Source organism: Bolinopsis microptera, chromosome 12, assembly GCF_026151205.1.
Source record: "Bolinopsis microptera isolate Bmic1 chromosome 12, MBARI_Bmic_1.0, whole genome shotgun sequence".
In the NCBI taxonomy this organism is placed as follows: domain Eukaryota; kingdom Metazoa; phylum Ctenophora; class Tentaculata; order Lobata; family Bolinopsidae; genus Bolinopsis; species Bolinopsis microptera.
Window position 1 is genome coordinate 10475725 of NC_087083.1, and position 25071 is coordinate 10500795.

General features: G+C 35.8%; 3 protein-coding genes across 3 annotated transcripts in view; 2 read left to right on the forward strand and 1 right to left on the reverse strand.

The window, feature by feature from the left end:
- The first annotated feature begins 409 nt into the window (after window positions 1-409).
- LOC134824227 (gelsolin-like protein 2) lies at window positions 410-7684 on the forward strand. The gene is made up of 10 exons (XM_063836008.1): window positions 410-432; window positions 3594-3735; window positions 3854-3971; window positions 4482-4623; window positions 5241-5373; window positions 5542-5678; window positions 5986-6081; window positions 6574-6651; window positions 6958-7087; window positions 7264-7684. The coding sequence occupies exons 2-10, from the start codon at window positions 3618-3620 to the stop codon at window positions 7398-7400; spliced, it is 1089 nt and encodes a 362-aa protein (XP_063692078.1). The 5' UTR covers window positions 410-432; window positions 3594-3617; the 3' UTR covers window positions 7401-7684.
- A 2614-nt stretch (window positions 7685-10298) lies between these two features.
- LOC134823811 (coiled-coil domain-containing protein 170-like) overlaps window positions 10299-25071 on the reverse strand; it is a 42771-nt gene continuing 27998 nt past the window's right edge. Inside the window, exons 14-24 of the mRNA XM_063835387.1 lie at window positions 22259-22344; window positions 21945-22043; window positions 20648-20752; window positions 18363-18482; window positions 16303-16455; window positions 13133-13213; window positions 12703-12810; window positions 12383-12481; window positions 11932-12021; window positions 11376-11489; window positions 10299-11054 (exon numbers count right to left, since the gene is read on the reverse strand). Coding sequence (XP_063691457.1) covers window positions 10923-11054; window positions 11376-11489; window positions 11932-12021; window positions 12383-12481; window positions 12703-12810; window positions 13133-13213; window positions 16303-16455; window positions 18363-18482; window positions 20648-20752; window positions 21945-22043; window positions 22259-22344 — 1187 coding nt within the window. The 3' untranslated portion in view covers window positions 10299-10922. The remainder of the gene's footprint in view (window positions 11055-11375; window positions 11490-11931; window positions 12022-12382; window positions 12482-12702; window positions 12811-13132; window positions 13214-16302; window positions 16456-18362; window positions 18483-20647; window positions 20753-21944; window positions 22044-22258; window positions 22345-25071) is intronic.
- On the forward strand, window positions 14097-15897 carry LOC134824458 (uncharacterized). The gene is made up of 3 exons (XM_063836364.1): window positions 14097-14108; window positions 15009-15478; window positions 15586-15897. The coding sequence occupies exons 1-3, from the start codon at window positions 14097-14099 to the stop codon at window positions 15644-15646; spliced, it is 543 nt and encodes a 180-aa protein (XP_063692434.1). The 3' UTR covers window positions 15647-15897.

Here is a 25071-nt window from a genome sequence, read left to right on the forward strand (position 1 = left end):
AAACAACATCATCACATCTCAACATCTTTATTTCCATCATTATTCCTCCCCAAAGTTTGACCTAAACCAGATAATCGGACTAATGCCACATAATCAAATAACTTTTCCATCCCATCACGTACCTCCTTCCATTTCTACAGAACCCCACAAAACAGTTTACAGTATTGCCCACCAAACAGCCAGCTTCATCTATCAATTTACGTTTTACCTGTTCACACCTCTGAATCAGCCGTCCAATCACACTCGGATTAGCTGGTCACGTGACTAGTGACTACTGGTCACGTGGTATGGTCCGTAAAAGTAAACCCCGACCCGCTTCCGGCTGAACCCACTTGAGTAGCCGGTGTTGTGGGTTATGCTTATACTTTTTTGGAAGTGTAAGTAGCCGTCATATTTTAATACTTTCAACACTACTATATAACAAATAATTTGAGGAAACAATATAACAGAGTCGATATATTTTAATTTTGCCATGGGGTGGCAAGTCCTCATTTATCGTAGTCCGATAGTTTCACTGCATTTAACTAGATATAACTTAAAAATGCAGGCTCCGTCCGTGTGTGTGCTGTGTTCTTTGTGATATTTACAGTGAGGCGGCACATTCACACTTTGCTTTAGTGCAAATTTTCCGTGTGCTTGTTTTAGGTTTAAACTTAAGGGTATTCCAAGCAATAATACAAATTAAGAATGCAATCATATATGTTAAATGATTTACATGTCATATATAATAATGTTATTCACTTTTATGTGAATCATGTGAATAATATTATTTTATTATTTCTGCTCTTAATTTTATGAGTATGACTTATGAGGCCCAATTTAAGGCATCCCACGTACCTCCGTTTTTGCCAGAGTTCAGGAAGTAAAATTAACGGCTACCCTTCTTAATAAACTTATTGAGTTATTATAAACTCGTAGAAACTGTTGAGTGTTTACGAGCATTATTACGTTGAGTGGTTGTCTTATTGCCTCTGATACTTAATCTGCAGCACATTTATAAACGAATAGAGCATATTAGTGCGTTTGCTAAATTCAACCGTCCCGGAATTTTCCATTTCTGTTCATTATATCTATTAAGATTAAACTTTTATTTTAAAATCTTATAAACTCTCAAAATTTGTATTACCTTGTCACTCAGTCAGTCTCTGCGAACTTGGTATTTTGTGATTTGTATTCTGTAGTATGTATATTGACGAAGAAAAACTCCCGGATTTAATTTAAGTCGACCCTGATTAATTTCACTCTAGTTTAAATTAAATCATGGCATTATTTGGCCCAACAAAATACAAATAAATTAAAGCCAATTAAGTGAATAAAAGATTTTTTACCTTGAAGTTGAACACAATTTAATAAAATAAAATTAAAGTTGTTCTTTTTATTTTCTTTTGTATGTGGTGAAATTTTCCATTAGTACAGACAACTCTTTGTTCACGTATACAATATGTACAATATTATATACTGTAAGAAACAGGAACTGCAAGGCAACTGAGCACAAGATATTAATAGAAAATAGGAAAATATAATACACTGTAGAGTGTAGAAGCCTGGTAAAACTATTTAACTTTCAATAATAAATGTGTTTTACGTAAGTAGTAAGCACTGCACGGAAAAGCTCTCCATCATGATCTACTCATACTTAGAATTGGATCAATTCTGCTCGATATTATTCTGCCAGAGCTATTAACAAAGTGATCCTCACTTGTTCTATGCTCATGTGGTTGGAGTTGTGAAGCTCAGCTCTACACTCTACAGCATGCAATATTCAATACAATGAAGGAATAGAGGAAGTGGATTGTCTAATTGCTTGTACAAGAACATAAAGCTTTTGTGTAGCGAGGATTATATTGGCAAGCATGAGTCTTGTGGTGGTCGTGCCAACTTCACACATGCTGTATTCGTACTACAACACATATAATGTGGAGTTCTTTCTGGTGTCTTTTTATTCTTTTAAAAATGTATTGCGACTTGGTATTTATTTATTGCCAATGCTATCCTATTGACGCTTTTCATTCAACGTTACAACAAAGTCTTCATGTTATGTATCCTGGGTTTGGACACGATAAAGCTATACTTATAGACACATCCGGTATTGAACTTGAGTAATTTCCTAATCATGTGCTCAGTGTTGTTGTTGACAAGGACGCTACATCGAAATTTTGCATCTTGAAGACGAATGTGCGTCCACAAATGTCAACTTTCAATGAAAGTTGACATTCGACACGGACTAAATTCCAGAACTTACTACAAATCCAAAGTTCGATGTTAAGCAAGGACACAAAATAAACCGCGCTGACACACTGATTAGTGGCCAGACTGCTGACAGAAAATACCTACGCTACAGGAATTCAGCTGGGTCAGGGGTACTATCGTTTTTAAATATTTTATATATTTTAAAAATACGTTGATTTTGATGTGCTTTTTATCACGGAATAAACAAATTCTCTATTGGTGCAATTGCCAGCTACTTTGCTTTGCACATTTTCACTGGTCCAGGTCTGACATAGAAACATAACTCAAACATACCTCAAACATACCTCAATTACTGCACATAGACATTGCAGCCGGTACGTGGAAGAGGCTGATGCGCATATCACACATTTCTTGAAAGTGTTGAAAGTTCACAAAATTCGTTGCTGGTCTCTTGTAAACGCGAGATAGGCCATTTCGTGCTGGTATAAAGTATGTATTTTTTCAAGAGCCAGGATTATTTCCTTACGTTGTTTCCGTCCGCGTCCTATCAAGAAATACACAAAATCTGTTCAACATTTTTGCTATCGATTCAAAGTTGTTTCGTTCTCTCTTGAGTGGGTCGATCATGATAGATTACTGGGGACAGAATGAGAGTCTCCACTCACTGCAAAACAAATTCACAGTTCTGACCACACTTGACACTGGAGTCTGTAAATTAGCTTTATTTGTTCAAATTGCCCCAACTCATAATAATATAAACTGCCCCAACTAATAATATGATGCGTGTTCGTCGTGATATTATCTAATTTAAGGGTCAAAACTCAAATGTGAGCTCTATTGAAAGATTGTAGTGAAATTGTAATGGCAATAATATAGTATTGTAGGTATAATACAATTAGTATCAACATTCGGTAAGATACAGTGAAATAATGCAATTTGAAGTTTCTAAGATCTAATTTCTGCGTCATCGGAGGAGTTCTTCCTAACTCTCTTGATTTAAAAAAGCTTTCTGTAGTACAAAGATCCATGCGTACCTGATCCTGAACGTTCTTGTTTTAAGTCGTTGAACTGGTTGCTTTTCATTTCATGTTTATATAGTGTGCCTCCATTGACGCAATTAGCGTCAAATGACTTTATCCAATTGAAGTTATTTTATTTTTATAATGAACTTTTTTTGTTTGCTCAAAAATTGTGTCAAATGCAAATAAGAAACGTTTTGCTTACTATAAAATTATAAATCGTATCCTAATCCAGTATCGTGGTCATTCGGAATTTTTGATTGTTTTAAACATGCTTTTGCTGACAACATGTTCACAGTTTATTTTGTTCCCTAAGTCCAAATCTAAGTAATTGTAATAGTAATACATTGATGCAATTAAAAAACGTTTAAATCTCCCACACTTAGCTTGGAACGTGTCCTTCACAAAATGATCAAACCAAAGAAGTACGACTGGAAGGACAGCAACCTCGCTCTTTTTGGAAGTGATGTGGAGAAAGGTGTTAAAAAGGACTCAGCTAACGCAGAGCCTGCTTGGCATGGATCAGGTACGTCTCATGCGTGCTAGATCACGCGGTACAGATGATCACGCGGTACGGATCACGCGTTACATATCACACTGTTCAGTTTCAGTCTACTCGACTCAAATATTCATATGTTATTCAGGACAAGAAGTGGGTCTTGAGATCTGGAGGGTTGTAAAGTTCAAGATAGAGAAGTGGGCCAAGGAAGATTACGGCAAGTTCTTCAGCGGCGATTCCTACATCGTTCTCAACACATACAAGTACGGTGTAGTTATTTATCACTATAAATAGCATAGACTGTTTAAGTTTGGACTAATTGCTATTTCTTGTTATTAGATTTTGGAAGTTGGTACTACTAATTGTTTAACTTCAAACAAGCATTTAGGGTATTGTTATTAATAAATCATAAACCTGACCGAATACTTTTACCAAGTATAAAGCTTACAGTTACACACTACAATCCAACCCGTCATCTTAATTTCATAGTTTCCTGATTATGTGAACTTCGTTTAGTTATCTGTATTGACTATTGACCTGGCCTCTGTACGTCCAATGCGTGACTGTTGACGCGTGACATTGTACAAATCACACGGTATAGAACACGTGACATTGTACAAATCACGCGGTATAGAACACGTGACATTCTACAACATACAAATCACGCGGTATAGAACACGTGACATTCTACAAATCACGCGGTATAGAACACGTAATACAGATCACCGGATCACGTGATATCTATTAAAGTATTAACTAGGCCTCGGTCACAGGAACCCTGATGAGGAAGATCTGGAGTACGACCTCCATTTCTGGATTGGAAAGTATTCCACTCAAGATGAGTACGGTACTGTGGCGTACAAGACTGTTGAACTGGATACCTTCCACAATGACAAACCTGTTCAGCATCGCGAGGTTTGTATGTTTGTCTGTTTGTCTGTTTGTCTGTTTGTATGTTTGTCTGTTTGTATGTTTGACTGTTTGTATGTTTGACTGTTTGACTGTTTGTATTTTTGTCTGTTTGACTGTTTGACTGTTTGTATGTTTGTCTGTTTGTCTGTTTGTCTATTTGTCTGTTTGTCTGTTTGTCTGTTTGACTGTTTGTCTGTTTGACTGTTTGTCTGTTTGACTGTTTGTCTGTTTGACTGTTTGTCTGTTTGACTGTTTGTCTGTTTGACTGTTTGTCTGTTTGACTGTTTGTCTGTTTGTCTATTTGTATGTTTGTCTGTTTGTCTGTTTGTCTGTTTGTCTGTTTGACTGTTTGTCTGTTTGTCTGTTTGTATGTTTGACTGTTTGTCTGTTTGTATGTTTGTCTGTTTGTCTATTTGTCTGTTTGTCTGTTTGTCTATTTGTCTGTTTGTATGTTTGTCTGTTTGTCTGTTTGTCTGTTTGACTGTTTGTCTGTTTGCCTGTCTAACCGCAGTAACTTGTTCTGTTTGCACAGCTTCAAAAAATTGTTCTTACACCAATCCAGTCCAGAATCTTAATCAAATTCGTTCTACCGTTCATCTAATAACCAACCTTTCCTTTAGATCCAAAGCAACGAGTCGACCATGTTTTCCTCTTACTTCCCTAACGGAATCAGTCTGATGAAAGGAGGAGCTGACAGTGGTTTCAAACACGTCAAACCGACCGAATACAAACCAAGACTCTTCCAGTTTGTTGGTTAGTTTCATTTGTGTTGGATTAATTTTCATATCGACATTAGTAATTCCGCAATAATTTAGGGTGAATATTTTGTATTGGATGGATGTCCTATATAGAGCATTGGTAGTTGAGAAAAATGAAAGCCTGTGGTCCGTGTAAAAAAATGTAATCTCTACAACTTACCAGGTACCACTTACGCTAACACTGTAATCAAGGAGGTTGGCCTCTACAAGCAATCACTCAACAAGGAAGATGTCTTTGTTCTTGACAACGGTCTCCAGATCTACCAGATCAATACTCCCAACTGTGACAAAGACGAAAAGGTAATATTGGATCTGAAATAGAAGGTAATATTGGATTTGAAATAGATGGTATTGGATCTGAAATAGAAAGTAATATTGGATCTGAAATAGGAGGTAATATTGGATCTGAAATAGAAATCTGGCTGAATTTTTGCTTTCGTCTGAAATTCAGCAACGGGAGTTTAAGGTTTAACTTTTAATGTAAGTAGTTGGTGGGGATAAGACAGTAACAAAAGGAAGATTTCTAGTATTAACTTTCAACTTAGGAGCGTTGAAAGGATCAAAACATTTCATTTTGAAAATATTAAACAGTCACATTCCATTCCAGGTAAAAGCAATGCACCACTGTCTGAAGATAAAGAGTGAGAGATGTGGACGACCCAAGGTCGAAACTATTGACGATGACCCTCTTAAACACGATGTGGTATGATTATTAACTTCTAATTAACTAATTAATTAACTTCAACTAATTAATTAGCTTCTAACAAATTAGTAGTAAATTTGATATAGTGATTGGTGTAATAAGAATAGAAAACTAAAAACTTTTACTGACTTTAACCAGTAAATTTAATAAAAACGGAAGATTTATTCATAACTGATCAATCGATCCCTCGTTATTTTGGCGCCCTTTTTGAACTAACCATCTGCCATAATAACCGTTAAAAACCGTTTAAATTGGATAATCTTGGTAGCCTCTAATTGCGAGAAACATGTGAGGATTCTAATTTGTCATCTAGTCAGAAAAATATCCTCATCGTAATTGCTCTCACAGCACATCACTTATGTGTAATAGGTATCGTCATAATGACACTAATCCTAGCCATGATATTATTATTTACTAACTTTAACATGTAATAACCTAACTTATACTAACTAGGAGACTAACCTAACATGTAACTTAACGTGTAAACTTCAGGTAGCGGGAGTACTAGGAGATAAGAACAAGAAGGAAAAGGCTCCAGCTCCAGGACCACACTCCAAGAAGCTTATCAGGGTGAGTTATCATATTTTCAATTGTTATCTCATTTTCTTATCTTCTTATCCACCAAGGTAATAGGTATCTATTATAGTGTGAACTATCTATAACTCTATAAGTTGCAGCTGTCCTATGGGTAGTGAGTATGATTGACAAAGACAGCTTAGCACAACTGAAAAGTTCATCGATTGCAATACAACTACAAGTCAAATGTGAAATTATTCGCAAATAATATGTAAATTACATATAATTTATCTGGAATAGTATGTAGATTACTTATAATTTGTATGTTAATTACATCTAAATTCATAATCATATTTCTAGGTAAGCGATGATTCAGGAACCCTAAAGATGGACACAGTTGCCGAAGGCTCATTTGAAGTTGACGACTTGGACCCTAAGGATGTGTTCATTGTTGATTTGGAAAAGTCAATCTACGTTTGGGTTGGAGAAGGTATGTATGACTGTAATGAGTTTTTATTTCTTTTAAAGCGTAAAGATAACTATACTCTCAATTATAAAAGTAATAGGTACACCAAACATTTCATAACAAAGGTTTGAAAGCTTTTCAGTTTTAGAAACTAACAGTGCACTTTATCAAACTAATTTATTATTTAACCAATTAATTAGGTGCCAGTGCGGAAGAAAAGAAGAACGGTATGTCTTATGCTCATACCTACGTATCCAAGACAGACAGGCCCCTCAGAAGTATTTCGGTCGTTAACCAACGTCGTGCTCACCACATGTACGCGGATATGAAGGCTTAATTAATTAATTGATTAATTAACTCCCGAAAACAAGGAAATGTTTTTTTCTGGGCATACTGAGGAACAAAAGGGCATATTTTGAGCATTTTATCTGACATATTATTGTTTTCCTTTTATTCGTTTTGTTGAATCTTTTTGACCTTCCTTTTTAAACACTATTTTTTGGCTATATCGTGGCTCTTGTAGAAAAACCTAATTCTGATTGTGTAATTATATAATTAATGTGCTCGATAATTTGTGGATGATTATAATTATGGTTATTTAATTTTGTAAAACCCGAAGAACGTACTGTTGATTATTTCTTGTTCTACTAAAGTCTACCGAGATGCATTCTATTTCAGCATAATACGATATATTTTCAGCAACTTTTTTCAAACTCTTATTCACAATAGATCAACTAAATTTCCCAGCAAGATTTCCTTTTAATTTACTATTCACCAATTGAGTCTGAATTACGATCACAATGGGCCTGTAATCAAGTTGTATGCCTAACCTTGAAACAACAACAAAAACAAATAACTCTCAATGCAAATATCGATCAGGTTACATAAAAACACTCGGTTTAATCAGAAGAAATCTCGAAAAGAAATTCTTAAAATAATAGCACAAAAAATCTTTAACAAGAAATGTTTTGCACTGGTGTTCACTCCAATTTGATTTTATCGGGGAACCCCAAGTTTTCCCATCAGCTCCATTCGTAGAGTTGTCAGATCAACTACAACAATCACACGACTGTCACTTGACCACGTGACTCAACACGTGACCAAGCTGTTCCGGGTCATGTAACCTATCGTCCGAAGTAACCACCTTCTTCAGCATTGTGCTCTGAAACTATGTCCGAGTCGAGAAGTTCGCCCTCAGACGCTGCTATACCGGCAGAGTTAACTTCGGACATCATCATCTCTCCTGAATCCTCTGCAAGATCGATTGATGCTGATATTCCTGTAGGGTTGATTGTTTGTCAGGCTAGGATAGTTAAATGAATGTTTTTCAATAGCATAAATAGGATTTCAGTAATAAAATAATCACTGTCAGAACATATGTAAACATAATGTAATTATGGAACGATTGTAATATTAATACTATATCATATATCAGATTTAATATCCGGATCACGCAATTCAAGGAGTCAATTTGTAATCCATTATCGCGTTCAAATTGAACTCCACATTTAGCTTTTAATTCGGAGATAAAACTTTGGATATCATCTATATATTTTATAATGAGAAAAAATATTAAACTCAACAATGTGATTGAAAGTTTACTTAAAGTTAAACTAAGTTTAACTGCAGTTTGAGTTACCTTGCTCAAAGATGCAGACGGCCACCACTAAAAACACTAATGCTCCGATAAATTTGGACATTTCAACGATTGTAGAGATTTCAACTTTGGCTCTTCACAAGATTGGTGGATAAAAATATAACTGCCGTCGAAAGCTACCCCAACTCCTATTTATACCTGCAAAGGCGCTGTGGTTTAGCGTGATCGCTGTAAAATTCTCATCATAATCATATACCATTTTAATTATCAGCAACTCCGTGATTGAGATTGGCTTTAAAAATCTCGCGTGATTTCTGGGAAGCTTAAGCTTAACGTTACACCACACCACATACGACTTAAGGGCATCTGTTTTATCAGCGCTTGCTTAAAGTACTGACCAAATTAATTGCTGGAAAGATCTGCACAAACCGGACTTGATCAGATGAAAATTCATTTTTCAGATATTGATCATAGATGAAGGGAGATCACTTTTGATTAACAAGCAAAAAAAGTGGAGCTTATGCGCCATGGCTTAGATGTTGATTATATTTCATTCATTTTGAGATGTAGCCTCGCCTATATCATATATGATCAGAAAATTATGATCAACCCCAATCAACAATTTAATCAGCGAAGCCGAGAGAAAAGCCCTTTATAATTTGATCAGCTGGATGGACTGCACTTGCTGATGGTATTAAATTGTTAGCGTTCTGAGATAGAGAATATCGTGCAGCTAATTTTGCAATTGGATGCAAGGCCATCATAGAATTGAACTTATGCTCTTAGAACAACTGAACTTTAACGCTATAAAAACTATTTCTAAGCTTTACTGGGCGGTGCTCAGCCTGTCATTCCGCCGAATCTCTATTCTGTTTATGAACATTATAGCCTGGGGTCCCCCCAGGTTATGTAAACTAAAATTAAAGATAAAGTTACGGCCAGTAGCGCCTGGTGTTTATTAATTTTAACTTAAATTACTTTTGTCACGTGATGGACTAATTTATAATCGTCAGGATAATAATCAAATGTAATCTGAGATAATTTCCATTAAATTTCATCTTCAATTATTGAAAATGGGACACAACTTAAAAAAGGAACAATATGATCGTTCCGCCATTGTTTTCAGGATTTTGATTTCCAATACCTTATGTATGCTATTACATATTATATTTATTGTTAACTGATTAATTGGTTACTGAATAGAAAGAAAATTCGGTCATAACTGTGAAATAATGGCCAATGAATTTTTATTTCGTTAAGCTTTCTGAGTTTGATCTATGGGAATGACTTAAAATATACTGTCAAATAAAACTAACTTTTCTGAAAGACACATACGAATAAATATAAATGTACATACATTTTTACAATTTTACATGAAGAATACAACTTCAAATGTATTAAATATGACCGCTGCCTCATGCTTTTGCCAGCTTATTTTTGACAGCCGAACTGCAGTGTTGAGACGAGGTTTCGAGCAAAAATAACGCCATCATAATTGATAACTTGCCCAAAACCTTGGCCTGTTTTAACGATAAATTCATGTACAGCAAACCAATCAAATACACGTAACGAGTTATATATTTATTCATGTGGAGTAAAACTTAGATAATAATAATATAAGATAATTCTACCACTGAACTGTTATGTGACTATGTCTGGATATATAATATATTCTGAATATATAATTATATTCTCTACAAACAACTTCAACACATAAAAACTTCAATATCAAAAAGAGTAAAGTACTGATTGAACACTAAGTTAAGCAATAAAGTTAGAATTAATAATTGTAAACTTAATCAAGGCGGGCCCACCTATTATCTTATTTACTTTTAGTTGAAGTTAACTAAATTCAATAATGGTGAAATCTTATCATCATTGAGAACGCTTCGCTTTATATAAAGAGAAAGAGCCTTGTTCCTGAAAGCCTAACAAATATTAAATTTAAAACTTATTTGATCTGGTATGCATAAAAATCGATACACTATATTTAATTATATTTTCCCTTAAACACTTTCTCAAAAAAACGAATATTTACCTATCTAATCCCTTAATCTCGATGGAATCGTTTCACATAATCCACGAAAAATACGTGGTCAGTTCGTGACGTCTAGTAAACGTAACGTGTCAACACGTGAGATTATTATGATGTCACGTGGTATGTGATTACGTCACGTGTGGCATTAAATGACGTCACGCGTGGCATATGATTACGTCACGTGTGGCATATGATGACGTCACGTGATTCTGCTTAAGGTCCCATCACTTGCTGACCTCTGCAGATGATTTGTTGAGAGGACTCAAAACACTCATAGTTTCATCGTAGCTGTTTCTGAAGCCCGATGCCATGTGTCTTAAACCAGCTTCTAGTGCTTGGGATGCTTGGAGATGCGACTGAAAGACAAAATCGTTATTTTTAGTAAACCTTTTAACAACTATCATCAATGTTGTAAAGGACTATTTGGTGAGATAAATTAAATATTGAGATGACTTGCAAATGTCTTGTCCCTTGATTGTTGGAACATCAATACACCACAATATGTATAGAACTAATCGGGTTGTTACATTAAGAATAAGCCACATGAATTTTGCAAGAACAAGAAAAACAAATTGTAACAATTTTAGGACAAAAATTGACTGAAATGAAAAAGCAAAATGTTCACTCCAAAATCTCTATAAAACGTTCAATAATAAGCACTATAAACTATAAATTACTTGGTGGGCTTCGACGAGTTTTTCTAGTCTGGATATTATCTCGTAATCAGGTACTGGTGTAGCCTCTATCTCCAGACCGATCACTTTAGCTAACACATTCCGGAATTCCAACAGCTGAAAAAATGTTAATTTACATACATTTTTCCAATTTAACATGATTAATACAACTTCAAATGTATTGAATCAACACATTCCGGAATTCTAACAACTGAAGTCGGAGATGGATAAGATTTAAAGTTACGGGTGTCATTGAAATTAGTTGAGAGTGTTAGAGATAATTTGAGATTTTTTAAAAAAATTTAAAAAATACATTAAAAAAAAAATTGCACATGCCACCAACCAGGAGGTCTGAAGAAAAAAACAGTAAAAAAGAAGTACGTTCTAATGTTTACAAACTTTCGCGAAGATTTAATAATTTTGGAAATGATTAACGAATAGTGACGTCATAAAATGAATAGTGACGTCATAAAATGAATATTGACGTCATAAAATGAATAGTGACGTCATAAAATGAATAGTGACGTCATAAAATGAATAGTGACGTCATCAATCTTACCTGTCTCTCCCTGCTCCTGCTGTCTTCTAACGTTCTCATAGTTTCTGTCAGCTCGTTTTTAAGCTTTGTCGTAGAATCCTTCGCTAATTCCTGAAAAAACAAAATTCAGAACGTTTTTTCTTCTTTAAAAAAAATTATTTTAGTTAAGATCTTGCCATGACGAATTCTTACCGAATAAATCCGTAAATACAGAACAGCGCCGATTTAAAAAATGTATGACTTCCAGTAATATATCCATTATCTGATTTGACAGTTCAGACTTCAGAGCAGTGGAAAAATGGAAGGTAGCTTGATTTACCTGACCACACCCCTAAAATGGTGAGTTAAGGAGTTATATCCCAATTTACCGCGGAGTTAAAAAGGCGCTCGGTAAATCGGGATTTTGATTGTTTACATTGTGTATGTTAAGCCCTATTCGGGGAAAAAAATGTTACTGTACAATTGTACAAACCTTGTGAGATTTCAAATAGCTACGCTCTGTTCGAAGTTCACTCTGAATTGTGTCCAGCTCGACTCTCAGCTGTTCCTTCAGCTTGTTAACTTTAGCTACCTGGAAAGTTAAGGTATTATTTCAACCACGGAGCTGTTTAGTATTATTTTATAAGACTACTCTATTACTCTAATGTTTTAATAAAAAAGTCGGTACCAGACAAAAACTAAAAGTCAAAAGCTTGTCATATGAATACAGGCTGACTCACTGTCCAATTACACGTGTGGTGTGACGTCACAGTTTGTGTGGTGTGACGTCACAGTTTATATAATAAGAAATACCTGCCGCCCATATTCAGTGATCTTATTATTGGCGTCAGCAAGGTGTTCTTCCACGTTGGCCTTGTCGTGCAGTTTAGCTTTCAGTTCCGTTATCTCCACTGTCTTCTCCTGCAGCCGGTGGTCAATTAGTCAATTAGTGGTCGATTAGTAATTTGTATCATGTCAACCGATTAACAATTTACTGTGATAAGTAGAGTGTAATTAGAGGTACTAAAAAAAAGATCTTGTCTTCTAAAAATTTCCTCTTTGGCACCAAATTTCCTCCAAAATTTCCTCGCATATTACCGATTTTTCTGGAACAGCTCCCGACCAACCAGTATTAAACTTAATTCGCAGTAATTATTTGTGAGTCAATAAATAAATTACTCTCGAGAAATATATTAGTTGATTATAATTACCTAATTAATTATCACAGATCGGAGATTCTTACCTGACACATTGTCCCGAACTTTTCCACATTCCTCTGCGCTTTCTTCAGCTTCACATAGCCCTGGTCTCTATCATCTTCTACCTGGTTCATAGTATGTTAGCTGTTACCTATTATATAATATATATAATATAAGCGTGACAAAGTAAATGATGTTATCGTCCAACTAAAAACTATCAAGAGTTACTATTAGATACGTGAGGCGCACTCAGAATTAAATTGTGGTATGTTTGGAATGAGCGAGTTCATACTTTCGCACCGTTTTAACTACGAAAATGTAATGCGTGTTTTCGAATATAATAGGCGGGTTTATACTTTTGCATTTCAACTGCGATAGTGAAGTCCCGGCCGTAGGCACGGGTTACACTAGTATTTATAATTTGAATAATATACACTGAGCCAAGGAGCCTGATGAAGATCACTCTTACATAGAAGCACTGCTTTGTAATAGCATCACCCATGCTACGTACGACATGGGATCTTAGCACCCCCTTTCATCTTCTTTCGCCTCCCTAGCTTCGTTCCCAATATTGTCATATATCTATTATATTATATTATATTACTAAACACCTGCTGCAAGTCAAGGACAAAAGAAAATCGCGATTATCTAGGCTAAAAATCGCGGCGCCTCGACAAGCCAAACTAAGAAAAATCTCGAAAATCGCGGCGAATTCGCAGAAATTTCCACGGTTCTTCAAGTAAACAAGTTTTTCTTAGGCACGTGCTTCTGGAACATGTAACCCTATGGCAAATTATCATTATGGTTATCGGACAGAATGAGGTTTAAATCACTTAACATCTTTAATTCTATCGAGTAGTGGCAAAATTGTGCAGCTCAGTGGCTTTTTGTGGGCGACTTAGAGGTGGCGGCATGTTGTCAGCATTGTGGCATCCTTTGTATAAGTTTTACACTATCACTATGTTCGTAGAAGTATTTCCTTTACCCTCATGAGTTATAGTCCATATAATGTTCACAAAGGTATGTTATAAAATTATAATGGTCAATGTTAAAAATCTCACTTAACAGATTAACTGCTAACTCACCTTATGCCTAACATATTTTACATCACATGGTATTACTATTATACATGCAATTGCACGGATCCCCAGTGATTTATGGAAAATATTGTCTAGTGGCGGATAAGTAAATATTTTGCACTTTTTTTCAAGTTTTGCAAAAAATGCAACCTCTATTATCACGTGTGTCAAGCTTTTAACTTGGAGTAATTACTGCCAGTAATACTGGTACAAGTAATACTGGTACAAGTAAATTGTAGGGAATATTGATCGTGCGTGGTGTAACTGCGGCAAAATTCTTGTTTGTACTAGAGTACGATACCTGGAGTCTGTACTCTGCGTTTATTCAAGTTGGAAAATAATAGATTGGCAAATAATAGTCATCCCTAGACAGCACAAAGGAAGCCTCTTGAAGATCATTCTTTACATTCTTGTATTGTAATATCATTCTTATTCTTATTGTAATATTAACACTGTTACGCATCACATCACCACATTGGATATTGTCTTATCCTTCGGGCACCCTAGCTTCGTTCCCAATATCACTATCATAGTAACATTGAGAAATGTTTGAATTTGTTTGTGTTGTCCCATTAAAAATCAGCGTAAATTTCATTATGGGTTTATATCCTTAACCGTTAAATATAGTTGCCCCTGCAGTATACTTTGCCTTCTGCTTTGGCACAGTTTCTTCTCAAATGTTAGAATCGTTGTGTTTAAATTATTTAAAAAAATTTAATATGAATTAAATGCTAAAAGCAGCGTTTCTTGTCGGCGGTATTTGGTTCAATTCAAAATGATGGTAAAAAACAACTGTATATCAATAATTAATAATTAATAATTAATTATAACAACCCTATAGATAAGTTTAGCAAAACAGCTCATGATGAATCTGTTCCTGGCCCTCCTACTTACGGCAGTGGTCTCACAGCCGGTTAACCTTGAACTTGAGAACAAAAAAGCAGACCTTGGCAGCCAATTATCCGCTGCAGCCCTGGAACTGTTTATGAAGTTCGATGTTCTCATTGAAGAATACACATGCAAACTTGAGGACGCCGATTGTAAACCCTGGAAGGCTGATAATTTGTTAGATGCAATGCAGCTGAAAAAGGTGAATTGTGACGAAGATACTGATAAGACAAACGAGATGTGTGCCAAGGCAAGAGAGCTACTGGGAAATATGGAGGCGAATAATGAAGCGATACAGGAGGGCTTGAAAGACATTGCTAGGCAGATGTTTAACAAGGAAACCAAAGCAGTGATGAATCCATTGGGAGGGGCTATAGCTGACTTTATATGCTACAAGGAGGAGGGCTTGTGCGAAATTTTGAGGTTTTTATGATATCATGATGTTCAATGATCGAAAATAACAAGTTATGAACTCAGTTATACAATAGTAATAGGTCTGAATAACATTTAATGATTGATTCTATTTTCAGAGCAATTTATGATGCCGAGGAACAGATCGAGAACAAATACGAAGACGAGAATAAGAAATAAGAATATTGACCCAAAATAGAAATTTGGGTTGAAGAATTCATAATTTCAAAAATTGTCTTGAAGCACATTTGTTAGAAAACAGAAAAAATAAGATAGCCTATTGCATGTCCGGACGTTTTTCTCTCAGTAAAATTAAAAATAGATTTGGTATTAGGTATATAATTAGGTGTTTTAAGTCTATATCCAATTGTCTTTCAAATATTCGGATAAGTACATGTTTTACAACTTTTGATATTAGTTATTTGTCCAAATTGATTGTTTCACTTGTCTTAAATAATTTATTTAACTTCCCCTGAAATGTAAGAGACCAATACATTATGTATCTCAACTATAAATGTTTTTCATTCATCATTTGCCTATGTTGATAATGCTGAACCTTAGAATCTTCGAGATCAAGTGCATCAGCGTCATAGAAGGTAACACGTACAACATCATTATGCAGACTCTACGTATCATGGTGCTAGGCATGTAAAACTAAGTCATATAACTCAGTCATTAGTCATATTCATAAGAATCAGTAGAGTGTACAATTTAATTACTCATCTTACATCTCCGATCTCCATCCACCACATGGAATTCCATAACCCTTTGTACTTGTTATAGAGCAGTTATATCGCAGTTAAATTAGTGATAAAAGTTAAAACTAAAAATAGTACCTGATTGAGCCGAGTGATTCGTTCTTCCAGAGCGGCTACCTTCTGTCTCTGTAGGTTCATCTGCAATTCCTTTTGTTCTAACTGCTGTTTCAGAGCCTTTACCTTCCTCTGCGCGTTGTACAGCGAGGCTGTTCTTTCTTTTACAAGTGCTCCCTGTAATTATTTAATTAATTACTAATTAATTGAACAAAGAGGCTGTTCTTTCTTTTACAAGTGCTCCCTGTAATTATTTAATTAATTACTAATTAATTGAACAAAGAGGCTGTTCTTTCTTTTACAAGTGCTCCCTGTTATTAATTAATTAATTAATTAATTACCAATTAATTGAACAAAGAGGCTGTTCTTTCTTTTACAAGTGCTCCCTGTTATTAATTAATTAATTATCAATTAATTGAACAAAGAGACTGTCCTCTCTTTTACTAGTGCTCCCTGTTATTAGTTAATTAATTACTAATTAGAGAGGATGTTCTCTCTTTTACTAGCGGTCCCTGTAACTGTAAGTAATTAATTAATTACAAATAGTTCTAGTTTTACAGAAAGGCTGTTCTCTTTTTTACTAAAGCTCCCTCGCGAACGTACCCTAGTTCGACACGGTACATACCCTAGTTCGACACGTACCCTAGTTCGACAAGTACCCTAGTTCGACATGTACCCTAGTTTGCAAGTCGGAACCGAGTGTATCAGATCCCAGAATGCTTTCCGGTTGACATCAGATATCCATTATCCGACAAAGCATCTTTTAACGGGCCGGCTATCCCGTCGGTTTCAAATGCCCATGCCCATTTGAGCAAAATTTAAGGAATAAATGGTAAAAATGGGGATCATTTTCAATTTCATTATTTACGGGCCAAAATCGGTCAAAAATCTATTGAGCTTGAACATAGCTGTACTATACTTTTCAACTAGAACACACTTTATGCAGCGATACCCAAAAGTGGAGGAATAAAATAAAGGCAATGCGGTCTTTACAGGAGAATGACGTCAGAAACAGTGGAGTATTCGGTAAATATGTATAGCTGTATCTACGGGCGAGTGGCGTTTTATCATCACAATTAATCTACCAGGCACCAAGCTGATTCATCTTACTTTGATTTATGTGAATATTTATATTTAGGACCTAAGTAGATTAGAACGAATGGCAACGGCCCAAACAATCACATTAATTGATTTGTGATGAAATATAGTCATTAGCAGCTTATCGCATACATGTTATCGTAGCTGACTTCACAAGTCATTTTTCTGGGTATTTGAAAATTTAAAAGATGTTCATCTCGAAAGATTGTCTAATAGTAATGACTATGATGATTATAATGACTATAATGACTATAATTACTATTAATAAATAATAATGAGTATAATGACTATGAATGTTTACTTCATGTGATGCAAAGATAAGAGCAGACCAAAGCTAGGTACCGTATTATAGGTATGTAAAATATATAGGTGCACTGTACAGTTGTGAACGCCCTTTGAAAATTCGATTTAAGCTATTACTACATTTGATTTTGATCGCTGCATCATGTCTTAACAGCAAGACGCTAGGGCTAAAGGGGGGACTAGGAGGGCTAAAGGGGGGACGCTGTCACGTGCAGACTTCCGACTTGTAATCTTCAGCTAACATGATCTCTAATCCTTAAAATTCCCCAATTAAAAGAAACCTGGTATCCCCTGTGCAGATAAAACTGTTGGCTATCAGATTACATAGGTGGGATAATTATTCGAAGACAAGAAAATAGTATATAGGACATAGGCCCTATATTATATAGGACATAGGGTTTTAATACTTTCAACACTACCTACTATATAACAAATAATTTGATATCATGAATACGATGTAACGATTTTACTACATTGAAACGTTGAATAATTCCTTGATAATAAGAGCCTTTTCCTTGTCGCATCAAACGGGATCAATAGAAATTTACCCAAGAAAACATTCAACTATGCGACTCATAAATAATGTTCAAATCCGGATTTTACATGACATAGGTACACTATACAGTATTATCTTATTATAAAGTAACCTTATTATAGGAACCTTATTATAGGAACCTTATTACCTCATTGTTGACGAGAAGCTCGCATTTCGCTGTAATAGCGTCCCTTAGTTCGATACCAGCCTCCAAAATAGAACCGTCTAATTGTAGCGTTGAGCTCAACTCCTCAAGGTACATCACAATCTGGAGATAAATTATCATTATTTATATTTATTTAATTTATTTAATCACAATGCTGGCAAGCATTACCGTCGCCTTTATATTCACAATACTATTTACCCCCTATACTATTATATCCCCTTTATTGTTTTCCAGGCATTAACACTCATCGAAAGTAGTTCAGCAGGTATATTTAAGTTCAAAACATTCTAATTCAATGTTAAAGATGATAGGAATAAGAAATAGTTATATGGAGGTTTTTAAGAAATTTGCGCAAAATACGCGCCAGCATGTTATACGAAATTAGGTAAAAAACCCAAAATCGCCATATTCAGGTGCCTTAAAAACCATGTTAAAATTGAGTTAGAGATCCGAAACTTTGCAGGGCGTCTAGACCTTGTCCAAATCGACTGTAAACAAAAATTCATGTTTCAGCAGTATCGGCAAGTGGGTTTTCTGGAACCCCTGTTTTACAACAGATTGTCGTGAAGTATATATATATATATATATATATATGTATGTATAGACGCTTTGGCAGTTAATTGTAGCCTACATTTAAGTGTCCGTAGATTCAAAAGTATAAACGTTACAGTCATATTGAACCACAGGTTTTAAAGATAATCGTTTAAGCTTCAGTTTACATTGTATTGAAAATTAATTTAACGTCATCATCATCACTTGATGACGTCATCAAATTAAGTGTTTTTAAAACTTGATTTTTGACAAAGTATGAACTTTTCAAATCGATTTTACACCATTAAGGAGTAATTTTATTCAAAATCTGAGTGCATTTTCATCTTAGATAATTGTTCAAGCATTCCGAAAATCTACCAGAAAAGTTTCCTACCTTGCTCCTTCATAAAGATATTTGCTATTGAAGTTAGTGCTTTTTTGAAGAATAATTTTATAAAAACACAAAAGTTATGAATTAGTATTCTCTGGTGTTGGGCCATCCCTTGGGTTGTGGAGCTCAATTTTGCTTCCTTAAGGTCTAAATTGTGTTATAGGCTAGTTTTAAAGTTGAAAATCGAAAAGTTGCACACGTGGGGACACGCCCAAATTCATTTAAAATAGCTAAAATCACTAAAAATTGTTATTTTCACGATTTTTACCAACTTTGGAGTCCCGTTGTGATCCAAGTTCTTTTTGAAATCTTCTGAAACTTTTCATGCTTATCAAACTATATATTAAATAACACTATGCAAAAATTTATGGTGATTCAATATTTTATGCGCACGCAACGTCCGCTCAAAGTTTGCACGTGCGAAAGGTGAGAATTTTGCTCATTCGTGATTTCGAATATATTCTGCTTTCCCACGATATTAAAATGGCATTATATATGAATTTAATGCCAACTTGAATGAGTAAAAAGTGCTATATTCAGTCTGTTATTGACAGATATGCCTACCTAAACACAAGGAAACGTTTTCAAAGGTAAAATTTCGAAATCGTTGAAATTACCTCCTTATTAAGTTTCGACTGTGTAAATTATCCTGACATTATAATCAAAAAGAGATGATATTTGACCAAAACCCATAATCATGGGTAGAGTGAACCGCTGCCAGTGTCTCTCTTTTCCAAACAAAAGAAAATGATATTAATTTGAGGAACCGTCCGCAAATGCAAATTGATACCGAGAATGAAATCGGTCGCTCGCTTTTCCCATTCATTCACGGCTTACGTATTGTAATAAAGCTTATTGAATGGGAAAAGCGAGCGACCGATTTCATTCTCGGTATCAATTTGCATTTGCGGACGGTTCCTCAAATTAATATCATTTTCTTTTGTTTGGAAAAGAGAGACACTGGCAGCGGTTCACTCTACCCATGATTATGGGTTTTGGTCAAATTTATTTATATTTATTTATATTTATTTAATTTATTATAAATTATTTAATTTTTTAGTCGGGTAATTTTTGGTCACTTAATTTGTGAATTAAAATCTTGAATCCTGCCCTGCATGAGATGGCCGCTTTCTGGGATGTATGCATAAATTTACTTGAATGTAGCCTGATTTCTAAGAAAATGACACTTTGAAATTTTGTACCAGCACGAATAACTGCAGAGTTAAATTATAAAACACCTCATGACCTACAAATATGCTAACTATGTGCTTTAAAAGTCCTGACCAAAAATAAATAAGGAGTTTTTAAAATAATTGTTTACATTTTTTACAAATAAAGAGTTAACCTGTTCCTTGTCCCTCCGTAGAGCGTCCCGGACGGAATCAGCAGCTATCAGCTCACCCTCCAATCCGGAGTACTGTTTCTCCTTGTCCTCAACCAGTGCGTCTGCCTGGTAACGGGAGTAGTGTTAGTGTGGTTAGTGTGGTTAGTAGGGTTAGTGTGGTTAGTGTGGTTAGTGTGGTTAATAGGGTTAGTGTGGTTAGTAGGGTTAGTGTGGTTAGTGTGGTTAGTAGGGTTAGTGTGGTTAGTAGGGTTAGTGTGGTTAGTGTGGTTAGTAGGGTTAGTGTGGTTAGTGTGGTTAGTGTGGTTAGTAGGGTTAGTATGGTTAGTGTGGTTAGTAGGGTTAGTGTGGTTAGTGTGGTTAGTGTGGTTAGTAGGGTTAGTGTGGTTAGTAGGGTTAGTGTGGTTAGTGTGGTTATTGTGGTTAGTGTGGTTAGTGTGGTTAGTAGGGTTAGTGTGGTTAGTAGGGTTAGTGTGGTTAGTGTGGTTAGTGTGGTTGCTGGTTAGTGTAGTTAGTGTGGTTAGTGTGGTTGCTGGTTAGTGTGGTTAGTGTGGTTAGTGTGGTTAGTGTGGTTATTGTGGTTAGTGTGGTTATTGTGGTTAGTGTGATTAGTGTGGTTAGTAGGGTTAGTGTGGTTAGTAGGGTTAGTGTGGTTAGTAGGGTTAGTGTGGTTAGTGTGGTTGCTGGTTAGTGTGGTTAGTGTGGTTAGCGTGGTTAGTGTGGTTAGTGTGGTTATTGTGGTTAGTGTGGTTATTGTGGTTAGTAGGGTTAGTGTGGTTACTGGTTAGTGTGGTTAGTGTGGTTAGTGTGGTTAGTATGGTTAGTGTGGTTAGTGTGGTTACTGGTTACTAGGGTTAGTGTGGTTACTGGTTAGTGTGGTTAGTGTGGTTAGTGTGGTTAGTGTGGTTAGTGTGGTTAGCAAACATGCCATTTTCCCTGCTCACGGATCTTGTTGTGATAGTACCTAGTAGGTACCTACTTACTTCATGTTTTTACACATTCTAGTATATTCTTGGTGCCTTTTACTTACATTGGTTCGTCATTGTCACGTGATGTAAGTCTAGAACGCTGATTGGTCAGCCCATTTAGTAAATCATGGGGAGAGGGATATAAGTATTTTATTTATGCTTTCTACTTCAATTCTTTCTACAGCTAAGGTCACCAGTAATGCCAATTACCAATATCCGTGATTCTGTATCTATAAGTTGACAAATAAAGTGTTCATATTTGTACAACCACTAAAAGGTTTTTTTTCTATATAACTCTTAATTCTAATAAGTAATATCAGTAATTTCTCTACCTCAGCAGCTTTGTGGCGGAAGCGTTCGGCAGTTTCTTGTGTAGTTGACAACATTGTACTTATTCTTTCTATCTCTCTCTGCTTTTCAACATTTTCAACCTGAAGAAATTGGAGCTAATTAAGTTACGTTTCATTCGTTTTTCAACATTTCATTCCGTTTTCAAGACCGTTGATACTCTCATTAAACTACAATTTCTTTCAAAGAATAAAAGAAGGTCCATACTCTGTGACCCAAAGACGTCACGGTGATTCTACCACCTTACCTACCTAGCCTCTCTTAATAAAAAAAATCAAAAAGAAAAGAAAAAACCTACCTTGGTCCTGTTTAGTGCCATCACAAAGTTCTCTAGCGCCTCCTTTATCTCTTGTTCGTTCCGATTTACAGTATAACCGCAGGAACCTGGAGGGATGAACTTGATTAATTATGACTTAATATAACGTACTGTGATTGGACGATATAGGGCGATATAGGCGCTGTGATTAGATGAAATAACGTGCGCTCATTGGTCAGAAATTTAATTGATGAACCAATGGACGCAGCGATCTGAACTGCGAGTCTCTTAACTTTATTTCTGTACTATAATAATGACTTAATTTGTAATTTGAAGGCGTAAAATTACGATATATGATAAGCTTAACATTCATTTCTATTCAATTTGATGGCTTATCACAAAGTGACACTGAAAAGATGCAGTTATAGACCACCTACTCCACGATGGCATCTATATAAAATACAATAGTAATTAATACTGATATCAAAAGTATGATATTTGGGCCTACCGATGGTTGCGCCCGTTTCCCACACCCTAACAGGCCATTAACAGGTTCCCAATCAGTGACGAGGTCTGATTCGCCATGTCAGATTCTCAAAACGACAGTAATAAGTCCAATTTGTACGTGAGCTGTAACATAATGTCTGATGATTGGATATGCCTCAACTTTTTCGGACAGTTTTCTTGTAAGTCTATCAGTAAGCAAACCAATTTTTGATAAAATTAGATCGAGGGAAGGTTATTCAATATGCATTTGTTTCAAGAATTTCGTGCTGGCTGAAATTAGCGCTAAAAAACCATCCTACATGCAGTCGGCACGCGCGGCTCACTGTCGATGGCGCACTACCGTCTGGCGTCTACCTATTTAAGTTCTACGGCAATTTTTACAGCAATGAGCAATTGAATTGGATCAGTGTTTCCCGTATTTAAAATTCAATATTATGACGTTATCTGATCAGAGTTGACACACGCTGTATGCCTCGTGTAGCAATTATATCAGAGCTTGTAGTGAACGGAAATCGAGCGTCCGGCGTCCACCAAAACGAACAAACGGGCGCAATTCTTGTTGATTGAATAAAGTTTACTTTTATTATAATTGGGGGATTTCAATATCGATTGGGCGCAACTGTCGTATCTGATCAAACAGTTTTTAATTGGTTTTGATTTGTCATCTTCCCATGGTAGCTAGATCTAGATTGGGCAGCCGACACTTGTGATTGGACTCATGATCTTATTATTATACACAGTTTTCTTTATAGGTCCTTAAATGATTTATAATTCCATGAACTTCCCTGTCAAGATCAGTCACACACACACACACACACACACACACACACACACACACACACACACACACACACACACACACACACACACACACACACACACACACACACACACACACACACACACACACACACACACACACACACACACACACACACACACACACACACACACACACACACACACACACACACACACACACACACACACACACACACACACACACACACACACACACACACACACACACACACACACACACACACACACACACACACACACACACACACACACACACACACACACACACACACACACACACACACACACACACACACACACACACACACACACACACACACACACACACACACACACACACACACACACACACACACACACACACACACACACACACACACACACACACACACACACACACACACACACACACACACACACACACACACACACACACACACACACACACACACACATTTATTGATATTATTGCTTAAGATTATCAGCTGATTCGGACCGACCGGACAGATCTCTGGTTATTAACGAGTAGATTCGGAGCCAAAAGTGCTTAGTTTTGGGTTCTAAAGTTCTGCGAATTCTTAAATTCTTAAAATACCAATGATATGCAAGATGACCGATCTGTTGTTTACGTTTGGTATTTGTTTTAGCGGGCAGGTAGCAATCATGATGTCACGTTTTAACGATAAGAAAATATCACACCATCGCCCACGGCTGATTTTTCGAGACCATCCACTGCTAACAAGTGACAGTTGTGACTGAAGCTCTGGAAATCGTGATAGCTGTGATTATAACGATTGATGATTAATTTATTAACTATTGATGATTAATTTATAAACTATCTCAGAACCGAAAATATTTGCAGTAAACATTCAGAATTTTATTTTTATGTAATGTCAAGGATTTGCTGATTCGATTTTCGGCATTTAAAAAAAATAGTTCGAAAAAACTTAACGGTAAAAAATTCATGAAAAATGTCGAAGAAATTAAACGCTTAAAATATGACGAACTTAAAGTCTGTCTCGATCAAGCGTTTTATTTGTACATCGCTCCTACCAGTAGTCTCTACCCTAACATTGAAAAATGTAGATATAATTATCAGTAGTCAATGACTAGACAAGGTTATTGAAAATTACAAAGAATAAAATTTTAAAAATTATATCTCCCCTGCTCCTGACCTGAACACCACTATTATATGGGGGCTGTGTGCCAAACATTTGATTAATAATGATAATATAGCGGCCTTAACAACTAATCATTTCTCCTATAGCAATACTACCAAGGATCGACCGGGACTGGAAAAAAGTGCCGGGATCGTAGCTAACAATTTTACTTTCAATATTCTTTGATCTTATAATGTATAATCAATAATGGCGTTAGGTGCAGTATTTAAACAATGTGCTATGTCCGCAAGTTGGTTGATCAAGTTGGTTGATCAAGTTGGTTGATCAAGTGGTTGATCAAGTTGGTTGATTAAGTTGGTTGATCAAGTTGGTTGATCAAGTTGGTTGATCAAGTTGGTTGATCAA